The sequence below is a fragment of the Leopardus geoffroyi genome, chromosome B3, assembly GCF_018350155.1.
Source record: "Leopardus geoffroyi isolate Oge1 chromosome B3, O.geoffroyi_Oge1_pat1.0, whole genome shotgun sequence".
In the NCBI taxonomy this organism is placed as follows: domain Eukaryota; kingdom Metazoa; phylum Chordata; class Mammalia; order Carnivora; family Felidae; genus Leopardus; species Leopardus geoffroyi.
The window spans coordinates 72718143-72737748 of record NC_059337.1 but is presented as its reverse complement, the minus strand read 5'-3'; the positions used below and the strand labels follow the sequence as shown (position 1 = coordinate 72737748).

The following is a 19606-nucleotide window of genomic DNA, read 5'->3' as shown; positions in this document are numbered from 1 at the left end:
ACCCAGCACCCCTGCTCTACCCCGTTTACCAAATGTCTGAGAAAAACTCTTAGTATATACCCTTTTGAATTATTTAAAATATATTTTAACATCCATTGATATTTATAGAGATTTGAAAATAAAATTTACATTTTAAACCAATCAAATAAAAAATTAAACCAAGAATATATAGCTAATATACAAGGAAGTGATTTAATATTCTGATCATATATCATTCAGAAAATTTACAGATAAGGAGAAAATAATTAAAGAATAGGGGTTTTGGCAAATTCTGTCAGTATATTTGCAGGAAAGACAGAGATTGCTTTTTCTATTATTCTTTTCACTACTTCTCTTCCTCCCATACCTTCTCCCAAACCCATTATTTTTCCTCCTCTGTGAGAGGAATTAGAGAAATCTATAGGATGTCCCTGCCAGTGTCACCTATCCATCTGTATTATTATAAAAGGTCAGTCCAGGGGCGCCTGGGTGGCTCGGTCGGTTGAGCGTCCGACTTTACCTCGGGTCCTGGTCTTGCGGTTCGTGAGTTCTAGTCCCGCATCGGGCTCTGGGCTGACAGCTCAGAGCCTGGAGCTTCTTCAGATTCTGTGTCTCCCCCTCTCTCTGTCCCCTCCACCACTTGCACTCTGTCTCTCTCTCTCTCAAAAATAAATAAATATTAAAAAAAATAATAAAAGGTCAGTCCAAGAGAATTTTCTCTTACTGTAATTCTTGGGCACTGAAAACCTCTCACTTGAGTTCTTACGTTCCAAAGCCAGCTGATCTACCTAACCGCCAGGACAGGAGTCATTTCCTCAATTATGTGTCTGTCCGCTCCCTTCATTTTGAATGTCAGCCTGTGTCTACCATCTGTTTTACTAGAAAAGAAACCAGGACAAAGATCCTTTGTCTCTCTTTTCATTGCTCACTTCCATATGTTCCCCTCCTTTCTTCCCTCCCCTTCTTTCTCTATTCAAACCTGGTTTTGGGCTGCAGCTCTCCCATCACCTCTCCTGCCCATCCTCTGTCAGGAAGACATGGGATGGACACCACCTTCTTGGGCACACCCTGGCTCTCTCAGTGTGTCATTGGACACAGCAATACCCACCAGGGGGGCCTCAGCAGCTTGTGGGGCTGGACTTTCACTGCAGGGTGAGCAAGACACCACTTCAATGTTATGTGGTTTCACCTTGAAATTACTTAGGTCCTGACTGAGGAACTACTGGAATTTCTCATTGCACTAATGAACAGCTGGGTTTGGGGGATGTTCCTTCTGGTTCCCATGCTCTAGCCATTTGTATGACTTGTGTATCAAGCAGACACTGAGGGGCAAACCATCATACACTGTGCTGGAACCAGAGTAGATCAGAGACATTCAGCACCTGGGCCCCTGTTCTGCTCAGAGTTTGTGCTCAGCTCCCCCTGCAGTCCCTGTCACTGTGTCCATCAGGGCACAGTAGTACACAGCCGAATCTGACGCTTGCACTGAGGACTTCTCCAAGTGGAAGGATTTGGATTTGCTGTCATAGGTGGCTTCAAAACCTTTGTGACTTCCCGTCTCCTTGTCCCTCAAGGCTTTCAGGAGGAGCTGTGGACTTTCTCTGGGATATTGGACATACCAGAACAGAGTGGGGGTCCATGTTGTTGAATAAGTACAGTTTATAGTCAAGGACTTCCTTTCAGGAATGGTCACTGGGCCTTCCATCTGGGTCACTGAGTCTCCATGGGTTCGTCCTGGGGAAAAAGAAAAGAGACCTGTGTTATCTTGGGCATAAATCTCCTGGATAAAATTATAGTTCTAGGTTTTGCTGTCACAATAGATGAAACAATCCAAATACTAAGAGGCATTTTACTTACCAAGCATCAAGAGTACCACAGTCACGAAGCCTGGAGAACAGTTCATCTCTAGAGTGTCACCTAGCTAATGTGCTTCATTCGTAGCAGGAAGAAGCATTGGAGAGACAGAGCAATGATCAGTGGAAGCCCACATTTCTCAGGAAAGGTGTTTGTGTTAGGAAGCTGCACCCCCTGCTGGACAGGGACTGAAAAAGGGTGCATGGTGGCCAGAGTCCTCCCAGAGTCAGCAAGATGTCTTTGTCCCTGACTTTATGAGGCGCGTGGCAGTCTTCAGGTGGCACATGGAAATCTGAACAGCAGCAATCCTGACCTCTCAGGTCTACTTTCTTCTTAGGACACTACCTGATGTGGAAGTTCTTTAACAGAACATCCCAGCGCGTTTCTGTAGCTGAGAGGATAACAGTCTCTAAAGCATTAAATACAGTACTTTATGTTTTCACGTATCCACTGTGGGCCAGCCTATAATCCACTGACTGCCAGAAAACAGTTGGGTTTGAATACAGAGAAAGTAATAAGAAGTCAAGTCATTACTGAGTGATTCTGTGTTTTTCGGCACTGTACCCCAATATTTAGAACACTTACTGTCCTTTTCTAAGCACTCACTAAATATTTCTTAAACAGAAATAATGAACAAATGGCCTTTAATTGAAATACAGTGTTTCTTGGTCCTAAAATAATACCAGTTGTAAGGAATACTGTCTTCTTAATAAAAGCTTTTCAGAAGAAAAGTCACACTATTTTATAGTCAAATATTTTGGTCAAGTATTCTTCATTTTCAAAATCATTAAAAAGTTAAAAAGTGTGAATTCTAGACCGAAGAAATGTCATAAATGAAGTTGTCGAATTCCTATCAAATGATCTGAGATTCTTATCTCATTCTCTCACTGCTTTGTTGAGTCTTATATGTATAAGGTGACTATTATGTGAATTAGGCAACAATTACTAATCCTATAGTATTAACAAGTTTTAGCCTCAAAGATGCTATACAGTAGCATTTATCACATTTTCTTTTTTTTTTTTTTATTTTTTTTTCAACGTTTATTTATTTTTGGGACAGAGAGAGACAGAGCATGAACAGGGGAGGGGCAGAGAGAGAGGGAGACACAGAATCGGAAACAGGCTCCAGGCTCTGAGCCATCAGCCCAGAGCCTGACGCAGGGCTCGAACTCACGGACCGCGAGATCGTGACCTGGCTGAAGACGGACGCTTAACCGACTGCGCCACCCAGGCGCCCCTATCACATTTTCTTGATAACCATTAGTCAACTATTTTTCTCCCAAAGGTAAGGAATGAGGATTATCAGGATAAAGTTCTGGAGAGGGACACATCTTCTCTAAAGCCCTGGAAACATTTATCTTTAGACACATAGACGGAAGCTTAGCTCAGGCTGTTCCCTGGAGGCCACTCTCCACGGATTCACATCAAGGAGGTTCATGAGTCCAGAGACAACATGGTACTGGTTTCCCAGATGCAGAGGGAAGTAAGAAATTCAGTCCTGGATACTTTTTGTGTTCACACGTCCCTCCGCTTCTCCTCCACCTTCCGAACCACACTGTCCGAACCTGCCTCAAAACTCTGCTAGAAGGAATTTGGGACAAACAGCATTAAACCTCTATTCAGATACACAGGGAGATTGCCAGATAGGTTGGGATGATGCTGGTTTCAAAATAAGCAGTATCCCACATGGATTCAGAAAGTCATCATCCATAAGTTTTTACAAAGCATAATTTTAGGCCAGTGAAAACCTACAGGGGAAATATTTTGCATCTGGGGTCACACAAGAAGACTTGCACAACATGGAGGGAAGACACATAGTAAATTTGCATCTTTATGGCTTTATTAATGTATAATTTTCATAAAAATAAACTGTACAAATTTAAAGAAAACAATTCTATAGGATTTGACATACATGTGTATTTGTGAAGCCATGACCACAATGGAGGTAATGAACATATGCATCACCTCAAAATTTGCCTCATGTCTCTGTAATCCTTCTTTCAGCCCTCTCCCTCCTGCATTCCAGGCAACACTTCTGTCATGAATCAGTTGGCATATTTCATAATACTGTATGAGTGGAATCACATGTACTCCTTTGTCTGGCTGCTTCTCAGCACAATTATTTTAATATTCTTCCACATAATTATTTTGAGATTCTTCCATGGTTATAACTGTCAGGAGGTTTTTGCTTTTTGTTGCTGTGGTAGTATCCCATCATAGACCTATGAAACAGTTTGTCTATTCACCTGCTGCCTTCAGATTAGCTCCAGGGAAGCTGTTACAAATAAAGCTGCTATGAACCTTTGTGCATATGATTTTTTAATGTTTTCTTTTAATTTATTTTTAGAGAGAGTGAGAGAATGAAAACACAGTGGTGTGGAGCATAAAGAGGCAGAGAGAGAGAATCCCAAGCAGGCTCCACACTCAGCATGCTGAGCCCAGCACAGGGCTCCATATCACAACTGATAATGACCTGAGCGGAAATCAAGAGTCAGACACTCAACCGGCTGAGCCACGCAGGTGCCCTGTGCATATGATTTCTTATTGACATATGTTTTCATCTCTCTTGGGTCAATAACGGAGTAGAATAGCTGGATTATATGGTAGGTGTATATTTGGCTTTGTTAAACCAATTTTTTCTAGTAGCTTCTTTGTAGATTCCCTTGCATTTTATGCTCAGATGATTATTCTAATAAAGATAAATTCACTTCTTCCTTTCCAAACTGTATGGCTTTTGCTTCTTCCATGTTCCTTATTAAATTGGCTAGAACTTCTAGTTCAATATTAAATACAAGTGGTGAGAGCCAAACTTCTTCCCCTACTTCTGAAACTAAAGAGAAAGCATTTAGGTTTTCACCATCAAGTCTGACATTTGATGTAGGTTTTTTGTAGAGCCCCTTTTTTAGGTTGAGAAAATTCCCTTTACTTTCTAATTTGCTGTGGGGTTCAGTCAGGAATTGATACGGATTTTATAAAAATGCTTTATCTGTACCTTTTGAGATTACCCTCATAAATTGGTCATCTGCTACTTGTCAATCATCTTGGATACATTATTGATAAATTGTCACAACAAAATATTAAAGAAGATATCACTCTCCTGTTTTACAAACAATGAAACAAGGCTCAAAAGTACCAAAGTTCATGGCTGAGCTAACAGTTTTGAACACAGTGCTCGATGACAGCAAAAACCTGTTCCCTGTTTTTGCCGCTATAGATCGCTGTCACAGAAAATTTGAGAGAAACACAAGAGGGTGGCAAAATGACTTCTCCCTATGCCTTTCAAATATTTTAAGACGTTCTTTAACAGGTTCTTTATTGATGCAAGTGGAACTGATAAAGAAGAACTAAATGATTGCATATTTGGCTCTTTTACCAAAAAAGGAAAGAAAACCTATTATAATAGATACCCAAACTGCTATTCAGGAGCTGACCCCTGTGTAGGGGCCTCACCATTTCATTCAGAGCAATTATTAGACACGTGATTGAAGCAGTGCATGGTAGCAAAGGTTTTGTGACCCACCAATATACGAGAACGTCCCTCATGACTAGTAATCACTCCCTTTCTCTGTTGCTTGAAACTTGCTTATGATAACACAGTCTAGAGTGTAGTTGTTCCAATTAACCAGTACACATGTTTCTCAAAAATGTTCAAATAAAATCGCCTTATGATCCAGCAATCCCACTTCTGGTATATATTCAAAAATTCAAAGAATTTGGCTATAAACCCAAAATACTGAGCTGCTTATAAATTCACGTTTCCACCAAAAGGCGCAAGCAATCCCAAAGACCATCCACAGATGCATAGGGATAAACAATATGTAGCACGTACAGACACCGGTACATTACTCAACCTTAAAAAGGAAAAAAAAAAATCTGACACAGGCTGCAAGGTGGATGAACCCTGAGGACATTATGTCAAACGAAATATCACAAAATGACCAATACTGCATAATTCCACTTCTATGAGGTATCTGAACTAGTCAAACCCATGGAAAGAGAAAGCAGAATGGTAGTTCCCAAGGACTGGAAAGATAGGGTAATGGAGAGCTATTGTTTAATGAATACAAACATTCAATTCGTCACAATGAAAATTCTGGAATTGTGGAAACGAATGGTGGTGCTGGTTGAACAATAATGAAAATGTATTTAGTACCATAGAATTGTACGCTTACACATGGTTAAAACGGTAAAAATCTATGTTACAATGGTAAAATTCTTTAATGAAAAAAAAATGTAAGAGGTTCTTGTTAAGATTTCTACCCTACACATCCATCATCCATTACCACTCAAATCTGAAGGCACTGGGGAAATAGGTTTAGAGGTGGAAGGAGGAAAATGGAGAGAATGAGGACTTTGGATTGTGAAACACTGATCAAACAAGCAAGGCTCAGAAGTGTGCAAACTGAGCCACGTGTCGGCAAAAAAAATGCTTGTGAGGGAGTGTTGAAGTGAAAGGCAGGAACCCAACAAGGAGGATAATTCACAGTCTTCCACTTCACAGGGTCCCCCAAAAGCCACTAACTACTGACCTTGTGGATAAGACTGTTGGAAAGCAGGCAAACCCTCCAGAATGCAAATTGAGGACATTGATGCTAGCAGTGTTAATAAGATGGGATGAACAACAGTACAGACACATGTCACAGAGTAGGCACCTTGGAAATGCACGTAAGTACAGTTGACTCACAGTAAACAAACCTAATTAAACGAATTAATTCAATAGTACAAAACATCATAATATAAAGCAAAAAAGGGGGGCGCCTGGGTGGCGCAGTCGGTTAAGCCTCGGACTTCAGCCAGGTCACGATCTCGCGGTCCGTGAGTTCGAGCCCCGCATCAGGCTCTGGGCTGATGGCTCAGAGCCTGGAGCCTGTTTCCGATTCTGTGTCTCCCTCTCTCTCTGCCCCTCCCCCGTTCATGCTCTGTCTCTCTCTGTCCCAAAAATAAATAAATAAACGTTGAAAAAAAAATTTAAAGCAAAAAAGGAAAACCACAGAGACATTTCACAGCCTTCCTTATTCTAAACAATGCCTGAAACACAATATATACTCAGTACGTATTTACTGAACAAAATTGATATGAAAATCCAACACCTCATACACATTTTAGCTGATTTTTGAGTCGCATGTTTACAAATTTCTTTAGCCAGTTCTTCTAGCTGAATATAATTACAAAATGGCAAATTGTTTATCGTGACTATTTTAGTGATCAATAAACACTTTCAACACAAATTTTCAGGGGTAAGGATGTTTTTGATGCACAATAATTCTTACCTAGAGAGTTATTTTCTTAGAGTCAGGTTTTCCCTCTAACCCTACACCTGAGCTGCCACAACCTTAGCCACTTCCTGTGTGGGTCAGCAATTTGCTTTGGACCCTACAGGAGGTGGATGTATCAATAAGAGCCCTGGGGTTTGGGTACCTCCCTCCAACACTCCTCTTACTGTAGACACCGTCAGTGCAGAGAAATACACTGGGGAGTCCTCCAGCTATGAAGCTGAGATGACAAGATATGGGATTTCCTGTCTTTGAAAACTCAATGACAAGCAAACTTCTGTGGCATTTTGTTGACTCTAAGAATCCTGACAAACAAGGAAAGTCATCTGCCTGCCGCTGGACTGCTTGTACCACAATAGACTATAACTTAGATCACTGGGGTCATATGTGCATTCCAGGATGACAGCCACCTTCTTGCAGTAACATTGCTGGTTGGACTTGAGTTGCCTTCTGGGAAATACTGAATCCCGAAGGAAAAAACATGGAATCAGAGTAGGTGATGTGGCACAAAGAAATTCTATTTTACACATTACCTTCCCTCCTTCCCACAGTACCCACAAATATCTCAGTATTTTAAGATCATAGAGGAGGCACATTTCCAAAGGGTCAGTCACTACCCAGCTACCTTCAGAAGGCTGGACAGCAACATGTTTGAGATCTTCCACTAGATGGGAACTGTCTACTTCAATGTCAGGGCTGGGCACTGTGAGGGGAGCCTGCCAGGTGGGGGAAGGATGGCTGGGTATGTGCTGCTGCCGCCCCAGAACAGGAAACAGGGGTTTCCTGGGGTAGCACGTTGTGTGGGTCAGGTCACACTTCTCCCTGTACCAGCTGAGAGTCTCACTGCCCAAACATCCTTTCGCATTAAGCAACTCTTAACTTGGAAACAATTCCGTCTGAAAAAGAACTTGTAAAATTTAACACTGAAATGAGGCTTGATGTTTAACTATGATATGTTCATTCATCGTGTCTGTGATGAAAGTGGGTGGATGGCACTCACTTAAAAATACTACCTGTGATGGATTATGAAAACAACATTAAGATTAAGAATCATGTATGTTCACGCTATGTTCTATCACCTAACATAGAAATACATCATATTATAAGAATACAAAGTGTTTAGACTAACCACTATGGCTCTTTCAGTCTACCTATTGTTATGTCAGTATATCTCTTCTCTATCAGTATCTGTTCATGGCCCTTTGGTGGGGACAAAAGCAGAAAGATCTAATGACTCTTTCCTGAAGAGTTTAGACTAAAGCCCTTAGACAATAGATCCTGTCATTGAGGTCTCTTCTCTTCACTGTAGTTTTGACAGTTCAGCTCTGTTCAAGAAGCACAGAGTAGAATGCAAACTGGTGCGGCCACTCTGGAAAACAGTATGGAGGTTCTTTAAAAAATTAAAAATAGAACTACCCTATGACCCAGCAATTGCACTACTAGGTATTTATCCAATACTTAGTAGTAGTATTGGATACAGGAAGACTGACTCAAAGGGGAACATGCACCCCAATATTTATAACAGCAATATTGACAATTGCCAAAGTATGGAAAGAGCCCAAATGTCCATCGACAGATGAATGGATAAAGAAGATGTGGTATATATATATATACAAGGAAATATTACTCAGCGATAAAAAAGAAGGAAATCATGTGGTTTGCAACAATGTGGATGGAACTAGAGTGTATTATGCTAAGCAAAATAAGTCTGTCAGAGAAAGACAAATATCATACGGTATCACTATTATGTGGAATTTAAAATACAAAACAGATGAACATAGGGTAAGGGAAGCAAAAATAATATAAAAACAGAAAGGGATATAAACCATAAAAGATTTAAATACAGAGAACAAACTGAGGATTGCTGGTGGGGTTTTGGGTGGGGGGCTAAAGGGGTAAGGGGCAGTAAGGAGGGCACGTGTTGGGATGAACACTGGGTGTTTTATGTAAGTGATGAATCACTAAATTCTAGTCATGAAATTATTATTACACTATTTGTTAACTAACTTGGATTAGCTTTAAAAAGAAAAAAAATATGTCTCCAAGAAGTCCATAGTGAAAAGTGGTCAAGAAAATGGATTTCGGTGTCAGATAAACCTGTGTCTGAGTTAAAAACAACAACAACAATTTCTCCTCCTATTATTCAACTCTAATACATTTCTCAATGAAGGAATCAAATTATCATGCTTCTGTCATTCAAGAAGTGTCCATATCCAGGATATATCTTTTGGACACTCTTAGCCAGATTCTGAATTAATAGATTTTGTTTTTATTAACTTGTTTTATTTTTTTCTTTTAATTTACATCCAAATTAGTTAGAAGATAGTGCAACAATGATTTCAGGAGTAGATTCCTTAGTACCCCTTACCCATTTAGCTCATCCCCCCTCCCTCAACACCTCCAGCAACCCTCAGTTTGTTCTCCATATTTATGAGTCTCTTCTGTTTTGTCCCCCTCCCTGTTTTCATGTTATTTTTGTTTCCCTTCCCTTATGTTCATCTGTTTTGTCTCTTAAAGTCCTCATATGACTTTTGTCTTTCTCTGACTAATTTCATTTAGCCTAATACTCTCCAGGTCCATCCATGTAGTTGCAAATGGTAAGATTTCATTCTTTTTGATTACCGAGTAATACACCGTTGTATATATATACAACATCTTCTTTAGCCATTCATCCATCGATGGACATTTGGGCTCTTTCCACACTTTGGCTATTGTTGATAGTGCTGCTATAAACATGGGGGCGGGGGCGCCTGGGTGGCGCCAGTCGGTTAAGCGTCCAACTTCAGCCAGGTCACGATCTCGCGGTCTGTGAGTTCAAGCCCCGCGTCAGGCTCTGGGCTGATGGCTCAGAGCCTGGAGCCTGTTTCCGATTCTGTGTCTCCCTCTCTCTCTGCACCTTCCACGTTCATGCTCTGTCTTTCTCTGTCCCAAAAATAAATAAACGTTGAAAAAAAATTAAAAAAAATAAATAAATAAACATGGGGGTGCATGTGTCCTTTCGAAACAGCACACCTGTATCCCGTGGATAAATGCCTAGTACTGTAATTGCTGGGTCATAGGGTAGTTCTATTTTTAGTTTTTTGAGGAACCTCCATACTGTTTTCCAGAGTGGCTGCACTAGCTTGCATTCCCACCAACAATGCAAAAGAGATCCTCTTTCTCCGTATCCTCGCCAACATCTGTTGTTGCCTGAGTTGTTGATGTTAGCCATTCTGACAGGTGTAAGGTGGTATCTCACTGTGGTTTTGATTTGTATTTCCCTGATGATGAGTGATGTGGAGCATTTTTTCATGTGTCGGTTGGCCATATGGATGTCTTCTTTCGAGAAGTGTCTATTCGTGTCTTTTGCCCATTTCTTCACGGGAATATTTGGTTTTTGGGTGTTGAGTTTGATCAGTTCTTTATAGATTTTGGATACTGACCCTTTATCTGATATGTCGTTTGCAAATATCTTCTCCCATTCTGTCGGTTGCCTTTTACTTTTGCTGATTGTTTCCTTCACTGTGCAGAAGCTTTTTATTTTGATGAGGTCCCAGTAGTTCATTTTTGCTTTTGTTTCCCTTGCCTCTGGAGACATGTTGAGTAAGAAGTTGCTGCGGGCAAGATCGAAGAGGTTTTTGCCTGCTTTCTCCTTGAGGATTTGGATGGCTTCCTGTCTTACATTGAGGTCTTTCATCTACTTTGAGTTTATGGGTATGGTGTAAGAAAGTGGTCCAGGTTCATTCTTCTGCATGTCGCTGTCCTGTTTTCCCAGCACCACATGCTGAAGAGACTGTATTTATTCCATTGGATATTCTTTCCTGCTTTGTCAAAGATTAGTTGCCCATACGTTTGTGGGTCCATTTCTGGGTTCTCTATTCTGTTCTATTGACCTGAGTATCTGTTCTTGTGCCAGAATCATACTGTCTTGATGATTACAACTTTGTAGCATAGCTTGAAGTCTGGGATTCTGATGCCTCCTGCTTTGGTTTTCTTTTTCAAGATTGCTTTGGCTATTCAGGGTCTTTTTTGGTTCCATACAAATTTTAGGATTGTTTGTTCTAGCTCTGTGAAGAATGCTGGTGTTATTTTGATAGGAATTGAGCTGAATATCAATTCAGTTTGCTTTGGGTAGTATCGACATTTTAACAATATTTGTTCTTCTTATCAAGGAGCATGGAATGTTTTTCCATTTTTTGGTGTCTTCTTCAATTTCTTTCATCAGTGTTCTATAGTTTTCAGTGTATAGATATTTCACCTCTTTGGTTAGATTTATTCCTAGCTATTTTATGGTTTTTTGTGCAACTGTAAATGGGATCGATTCCTTGATTTCTCTTTCTGTTGCTTGTTGGTGTATAGAAAAGCAACCAATTTCTTTGCGTTGCTTTTATACCCTGCAACTTTGCTGAATTCATGAATCAGTTCTAGCAGTTTTCTGCTGGAAACTTTAGGGCTTTCCATGTAGCATGTCATGTCATCTGCAAAGAGTGACAGTTTGACCTCCTTCTGGCCGATTTGGATGCCTTTTATTTCTTTGTGTTGTCTGATTGCAGAGGCTAAGACTTCCAATACTATGTTGAATAACAGTGGCAAGAGTGGACATCCCTGTCTTGTTCCTGACCTTGGGGGGAAAGCTCTCAGTTTTTCCCATTGAGGATGATATTAGCATTGGGTCGTTCATATATGGCTTTTATGATCTCGAGGTATGATCCTTCTATCCCTACTGTCTTGAGGGTTTTTAACAAGAAGGATGCTGTATTTTGTCAAATGCTTTCTCTGCATCTATTGAGAGGATCATATGGTTCCTGTCCTTTCTTTTATTGATGTGATGAATCACGTTAGTTATTTTCTGGATATTGAACCACCCCTGCCTGCATCCCAAGTATAAATCCTGCTTGGTCGTGGTGAATAATTTTTTTAATGTATTGTTGGATCCGGTTGGCTAATATCTTGTTGAGGATTTTTGCATCCATGTTCATCAGGGAAATTGGTCTATAGTTCTCCTTTTTAGTGGGGTCTCTGTCTGCTTTGGGAATCAGGGTAATGCTGGCTTCATAGAAAGAGTTTGGACGTTTTCCTTCCATTTCTGTTTTTTGGAACAGTTTCAAGAGAATAGGTGTTAACTCCTCCTTAAATGTTTGGTAGAATTCCCCTGGAAAGCCATCTGGCCCTGGACTCTTGTTTTTTGGCAGACTTTAGATGACTAATTTGATTTCCTTACTGGTTATGGGTCTGTTCAAATTTTCTATTTCTTCCTCTTTCAGTTTTGGTAGTGTATATGTTTCCAGGAATTTGTCCATGTCTTCCAGATTGCCCATTTTATTGGCATATAATTGCTCATAATATTCTCTTATTATTGTTTATTTCTGTTGTGTTGGTTGTGATCTCTCCTCTTTCATTCTTGATTTTATTTTTTTTTTGGGGGGGGGGGTCCTTTCCTTTTTCTTCTGGACCAAACTGGCTAGTGGTTTATCAATTTTGTTAATTCTTTCCAAGAACCAGCTTCTGGTTTCATTGATCTGCTTTACTGGGGTTTTTTGTTTGTTTGTTTGTTTGGTTTTTTTTTTTTTGGTTTCAATAGCATTAATTTCTGCTCTAATCTTTATTATTTCCTGTCTTCTGCTGGTTTTGGATTTTATTTGCTGTTCTTTTTCCAGCTCCTTAAGGTGTAAGGTTAGGTTGTGTATCTGAGATCTTTGTTCCTTCTTTAGGAAGGCCTGGATTGCTGTGTACTTTCCTCTTATGACTGCCTTTGCTGCATCCCATAGGTTTTGAGTTGTGGTGTTATCATTTTCATTGACTTCCATATGCTTTTTAATTTCCTCTTTAACTGCTTGGTTAGTGCATTCATACTTTTTTTTATTAAAAAAAAATTTTTTAACGTTTACTTATTTTTGAGACAGAGAGAGACAGAGCACAAATGGGGGAAGGGCAGAAAGATAGGGAGACACAGAATCGGGAGCAGGCTCCAGGCTCAGAGCCATCAGCCCAGAGCCCGACGCAGGGCTCGAACTCATGGACCGTGAGATCGTGACCTGAGCTGAAGTGGGACGCTTAACTGACTGAGCCACCCAGGTGCCCCACACATTCATTCTTTCATAGGATGTTCTTCAGTCTCCAAGTATTTTTTCCTTTCCAAATTTTTTCTTGTGGTTGATTTTGAGTTTCATAGCATTGTGGTCTGAAAATATGTGCGTATGATCTTGATCTTTTTGTACTTACTTAGGGCTGATTTGTGTCCCAGTATATGGTCTAATCTGGAGAACGTTCCATGTGCACTGGAGAAGAATGTATATTCTGCTGCTTCAGGATGAAATGTTCTGAATATATCTGTTAAGTCCATCTGGTCCAATGTGTCATTCAAAGCCATTGTTTCCTTGTTGATTTTTTGATTAGAGACCTGTCCATTGCTGTGAGTGGGGTGTTGAAGTCTCCTACTATTATGGTACTACTATCGATGAGTTTCTTATGTTTGTGATTAATTGATTTATATATTTGGGTGCTTTTACATTTGGTGCATAAATGTTTACAATCGTTAGGTCTTCTTGGTGAATAGACCCCTTGATCATGATATGATGCCCTTCTGCATCTCTTGATACAGCCTTTATTTTAAAGTCTAGATTGTCTGATATAAGTGTGGCTACTCCGGCTTTCTTTTGTTGACCATTGGCATGATAGATGGTTCTCCATCCTCTTATTTTCAATCTGTAGGTGTCTTTATGTCTAAAGTGGGTCTCTTGTAAACAGCATATCGATGGGTCTTGTTTTCTTATCCATTCTGTTACCCTAGGTCTTTTGATTGGAGTATTGAGTTCATTGACGTTTAGAGTGAGTACTGAAAGATATGAATTTATTGCCATTATGATGCTTGTAGAGTTGGAGTTTCTGGTGGTGTTCTCTGGTCCTTTCTGATCTTTTTTTGTGTTTGGTATTTATTTGTTTATATATATAACTTTTCATCTTTTGTCCCCTCAGAGAGCCCCTTTTAATATTTCTTGTAGGGCTGGTTTAGGGGTCACAACTCCTTTAATTTTTGTTTGTCAGGGAAACTTTTTATCTCTCCTTCTATTTTGATTGACAGCCTTGCTGGAGAAAGAATTCTTGGCTGCATATTTTTCTGATTCAGCACACTGAATATATCCTGCCACTCCTTTCTGGCCTGCCAGGTTTCTGTGGATAGGTCTGCTGCAAACATGATCTGTCTTCCCTTGTATGTTAGGGACTTCTTTTCCCTTTCTGCTTTCATGATTCTCTCCTTGCCTGAGTATTTTGTGAATTCGACTATGATATGCCTTGTTGGTGGTCAGTTTTTGTTGAATCTATTGGCAGTCCTCTGTGCTTCCTGGATTTTGATGTCTGTGTCTTTTCCCAGGTTAGGGAAGTTTTCTGCTCTAATTTGCTCACATAACCCTTCTACCCCTATTTCTCTCTCTTCCTCCTCTGGGGACCCTATGATTGTGATGTTGTTCCTTTTTAATGAGTCCCTGATTTCTCTAATTCTTAAATCGTGCTCTTTTGGCTTCATCTCCCTCTTTTTCTCTGCTTCATTATTCTCTATAAGTTTGTCCTCTATATCACTGATTTTCTGTTCTGCCTTGTCTATCCTTGCCGCTGCTGTATCCATCCATGATTCCAGTTCAGTTATAGCATTTTTATTTCATTCTGGCTATTTTTTACTTCTTTTATTTCTGCAGAAAGGGATTCTAATCTATTTTAGACTCCAGCTAGTATTCTTATTATCGTGATTCTAAATTCTCGTTCAGACATCTTATTGTATCTGTGTTGGTTAAATCCCTGGCTGTCGTTTCTTTGTGCTCTTTCTTTTGGGGTGAATTCCTTCGTTTCATCATTTTGAAGGGACAAAAGGAATTAATGGGGTAGAAAAATTGAAATTAAAAAGAAAATTAAAATGAAAAAAATATTAAAATTAAAAATTGAAAACACACCCACACAAAAATTGAATAGATGATGCTAGATCCTAGGTGTGTTTTGGTCTGGGTGTTGAAAGTGGTTTGACAGATTAGAGAAAAAAAAGCGAGGAAAGAAAAAAAAGGAAATCGTTTGAGAATTTGAAAAAATGAATACACTGAAGTAGACTAAAATGAGATGATGGAAGTAAAATAGATTTTGAAAAAATTTACACAAAAGTAAAGAATATAGTAGGAAAAAAATTAAAGATAAATATTTCTAATAAAAATTAAAAATAAAAATGAATTATTTTTCTCTTTCTGTATTCAAGAAAAAGAAAAGAAATGAAAAAGAGAGAAAAAAAGAAATCATTTGAAAATTTGAAAAAGTGAATACACTGTAGTAGACTAAAATAACATGATGGAAGTAAAATAGAACTTGAAAAATTTACATAAAAGCAAAGAATATAGTAAAAAATTTTTAAAGAAAAATATTTTTAATATAAATTCAAAGTAAAAATGAAGTTTTTCACTTTCTGCATTCACAAAAAAGGAAAGAAACGAAAAAGAGAAAAAAGAAAAAAGAAAACAAGAAATTTGTTTGAAAATTTGAAAAGATGAATACACTGAAGTAGACTAAAATAGAATGATGGAAGTAAGAATTTGAAAAAATTTACACAAAAGTAAAAAATATAATAAAAATTTTAAGAAAAATATTTTTAATAAAAATCAAAAATAAAAATGAATTTTTTCTCTTTCTGTATTCAAGAAAAAGAATAGTGTGATAGAGAAAAAGAAAGAAAGAAAATTGAATAGATGGACCTGCCTACAGATTGAAATAGGACTGAAATTGCTTCCTTTTCCCCTAGAAGTCAGACAATATAACTTTATGGTCCATAAACTCAGTAGGCGGTAAGACTTGTGTTCTTGAAGAGCGAGGTTGGCCCAGTGGGGCGGTGCTCGGTGTAACAGCTCCGTTTTCCACTAGATGGCGCCACTAGCCTACTGGTATGGATTGTTGCAGCGCTCGTAGGTGCGTACGCGCATGCGCAGGAACAGTGAAAATGGAGTCACCCTACTATCCACTCTCTAGTATGGGAACTCCGTTCTCTCCAATCAGCAATCGCGCACCCATCCTCTGTCTTTAGCTTTCGTCCACTTCTGGCTTTTCCACTCTCCGTGACCAGACCCCAGGCGGTACCTCTCTCCTGAGTTTTGTCTCAGATGCGGCTGTTTTACCCGGCCCCTTACTTCTGAAGGACTGTGGCTTTGACCAGTTCCGCCCCTCTGTGGGAGGGTCTCACCGAGCAATGTCCAAATGTCGGATGCACCCAGGAATGCTTGCTGGACCCTGCTGCTGCCGGTGCCCCAAGACTGCGGCCAGGTGCCAGCCCGCCCCAGAAAAAGTTAGCGAGATAGTGTAGCAGCAGCTTTTCAGGGACCACTGAAAATCGCAACACACATCTGGCACCAGGCTTCATCCTTAACGACCTTGTTCCAGCACCAGCGAATGTGGCTGTTTTCTGGGGTCTGCTGGGACCAGGTGGCTTCAACCGTCTCTACCAAACGTCTTTCCAGCAGTGGAACCGCTTTTCCCCATGTGGCCCGCGAGAACCTCCCGGACCCCACTCTGTTCCTGCGGATTCGCCCTTCCCACCAGAGCACCACCAGGTATGGAGCTGCGGAGTTGCAGCCTTTGCGCTCCCCTTGTTTACAGTCTTAATGGAATTTAAACCCTCTCCTTTCTCCTTTCTCCCTTTTTAGTTTAGTCCCTGCAGCTCTTTCCAATTTTCCACTTTTGGGGAGGGGTGCTTTTCCCGTATTCTCCCCCTCTCCCTAGTCTCCGTCCTCTCTCCACCTGCAAAGGCAGCAACCTGTCCACCGCCAGCTTCTCTCTCCCCGAGTTCACCTCTACGCGCCACGTACCTGCTGAATTCTGTGGTTCACGTTGTGCAGATTGTTGTGTTAATCCTCAGATCAGTTTTCTAGGTGTGCAGGATGGTTTAACGTTGTTCTGGCTGTATTTCGTGGATGTGAGACACACAAAAAACTTCCATGCTGTTCCACCATCTTGGCTCCCTCTGAATTAATAGATTTTTAATAACTTTAAAAAAATCTTCGAAAAATGATGTAGTCAGTGTCAGTCAATATGTTTTTACTGTAGATCAACAGCTTCCAAATACTATGAAGCAAATGAGGTTTCTTACTTTCCTAACTTTTCTTAACCCTTTCATACATCCTATTAGAAAGGGACAGCAGGGGCATCTGGGTGGTTGACTTGGTTAAGTGTCTGGCTCCTGATCATGGCTCAGGTCATGATATCACAGTTTGCGGGATGGAGCCCTGAGTCGGACTCTGCTGGCAGAGTGAAGCCTGCTTGGGATTCTCTGCTTGGGATTCTCACTGGAATTCCCTCTGTCTGCCCCAACCTGCTCACACACATTCTCTCTCTGTCTCTCTCTCAATAAATAAACTTTAAAAAAGTTCAAAACTTAAAAAAGGCTTGCATTCATACTATTTCCAAAACTTTTTTGTGATAAACCGTCTCTGGGGACGCCTGGGTGTTTCATCAGTTAAGCCTTTGACTCTTGATTTCATCTCAGGTCATGATCTCACAGTTCGTGACTTCCAGCCCCTCGTTGGGCTCTGTGCTGACAGCATGGAGGCTGTTTGGGATTTTCTCTGTCTGGTCTTTCCCTCTGTCTGGTCTCTGCCCTTCCATCTCTCTCTCTCTGTCTCTCTTTCTCTCTCTCTCTCTCTCTCTCTCTCTCTCTCTCTCTCAAAATAAGTCAATAAACTTCAAAAGAAAAAGAAAAATCAGACCAAAAGCATTTTCTCTCACTGTAATTCCTGGGCACTGAAAATCATCTCACTTATTACTGTTTGAAAGCCAAATGATCTACCTAACTGGTCTGGACAGGAGTCACTTCCTCAGTTATGTTTTTGCCCCCTCCCTTCATTTTGAATATCAGCCTGTGTCTACTGTCTAGAAAAGAAACCCGGACTGAGGTTCCTTGTCTCTCTTTTCATTGCTCACTTCCATATGTTCCCCTCCTTTCTTCCCTCCCCTTCTTTCTCTATTCAAACCTGGTTTGGGGCTGCAGCTCTCCCATCACCTCTCCTGCCCATCCTCTGTCAGGAAGACATGGGACGGACACCACCTTCTCGGGCACACCCTGGCTCTCTCCATGTGTCATGAGACACAGCAATACCCACCGGGGGGCCTCAGCAACTTGTGGGGCTGGACTTTCACTGCAGGGTGAGCAAGACACCACTTCAGTGTTATGTGGTTTCACCTTGAAATTACTTAGGTCCTGACTGAGGAACTACTGGAATTTCTCATTGCACTAATGAACAGCTGGGTTTGGGGGATGTTCCTTCTGGTTCCCATGCTCTAGCCATTTGTATGACTTGTGTATCAAGCAGACACTGAGGGGCAAACCATCATACACTATGCTGGAACCAGAGTAGATCAGAGACATTCAGCACCTGGGCCCCTGTTCTGCTCAGAGTTTGTGCTCAGCTCCCCCTGCAGTCCCTGTCACTGTGTCCATCAGGGCACAGTAGTACACAGCCGAATCTGACGCTTGCACTGAGGACTTCTCCAAGTGGAAGGATTTGGATTTTCCATCGTAGGTGGCTTCAAAACCTTTGTGACTTCCCTTCTCCTTGTCCCTAAAGGCTTTCAGGAGGAGCTGTGGACCTTCTCCGGGATACTGGACATACCAGAAAAGAGTGGGGGACACTGCTGTTGAATAAGTACAGTTTATAGTCAGGGGCTCCCCTTCGAAGAGGGTCACTGGGCCTTCCATCTGGGTCACTGAGTCTCCGTGGGTTTGTCCTGGGAAAAAAGAAAAGAGACCTGTGTTACCTTGGGCATAAATCTCCTGGATAAATTTATACTTACATGTTTTGCTGACAGAACAGAAGAAAGAATCCAAATTTTAAGAGGCATTTTACTTACCAAGCATCAAAAGTACCACAGTCACGAAGCCTGGAGAAGAGTTCATCTCTAGAGTGTCACGTAGCTAATGTGCTTCATTCGTAGCAGAAAGAAGCATTGGAGAGACAGAGCAATGATCAGTGGAAGCCCACATTTCTCAGGAAAGGTGTTTGTGTTAGGAAGCTGCACCCCCTGCTGGACAGGGACTGAAATGCATTAATGTCTACCTGACCTGGAAGTTCTTTAACCCAGCATCCCAGGATATTTCTGTAGCTATTTTCTTGAGCATTTTAAGAGAGCTTTTTATATTTTCATATACCCATTCAGAGTCAGCCTGTAATCCAGTAGAATGTCAGAAAAAGGCTTTGAATTGATATCAGAGGAGGTAATAAATAATCAATTCACTGTTGACTCATGTAGACCAGAGACTATCCTTCATTCCATCCATGCTCACTACATATTTGTTAAATGACACAAAAATAATAAGTAAAAAGCCTTTGAGGACTCACTCTGACTAGAATACAGTATTTCCTTAATCCTAAATTATACCAATTGTAAGGAATGCAATCTTTTTAATAAAAGCTTTTTAGGAATAAAAAATCACATTATCTTGTCAATAGTCAAATATCCTTGCATTCAAAATCATTTAAAAAGTGAAAAATATGAATCCT

The 19606-nt window shown here is 40.5% G+C and overlaps 2 gene segments (V, D, J or C); both read right to left on the bottom strand.

Annotated features, from left to right (window-relative positions):
- Positions 1-1378: 1378 nt before the first annotated feature.
- Positions 1379-1888, bottom strand: LOC123583695. The segment is given in 2 exon segments: positions 1379-1713; positions 1837-1888. Coding segments are annotated over 2 exon segments (381 nt in total).
- Positions 1889-18498: 16610 nt separating this feature from the next.
- Positions 18499-19008, bottom strand: LOC123583694. The segment is given in 2 exon segments: positions 18499-18833; positions 18957-19008. Coding segments are annotated over 2 exon segments (381 nt in total).
- Between the last annotated feature and the right edge of the window lie 598 nt (positions 19009-19606).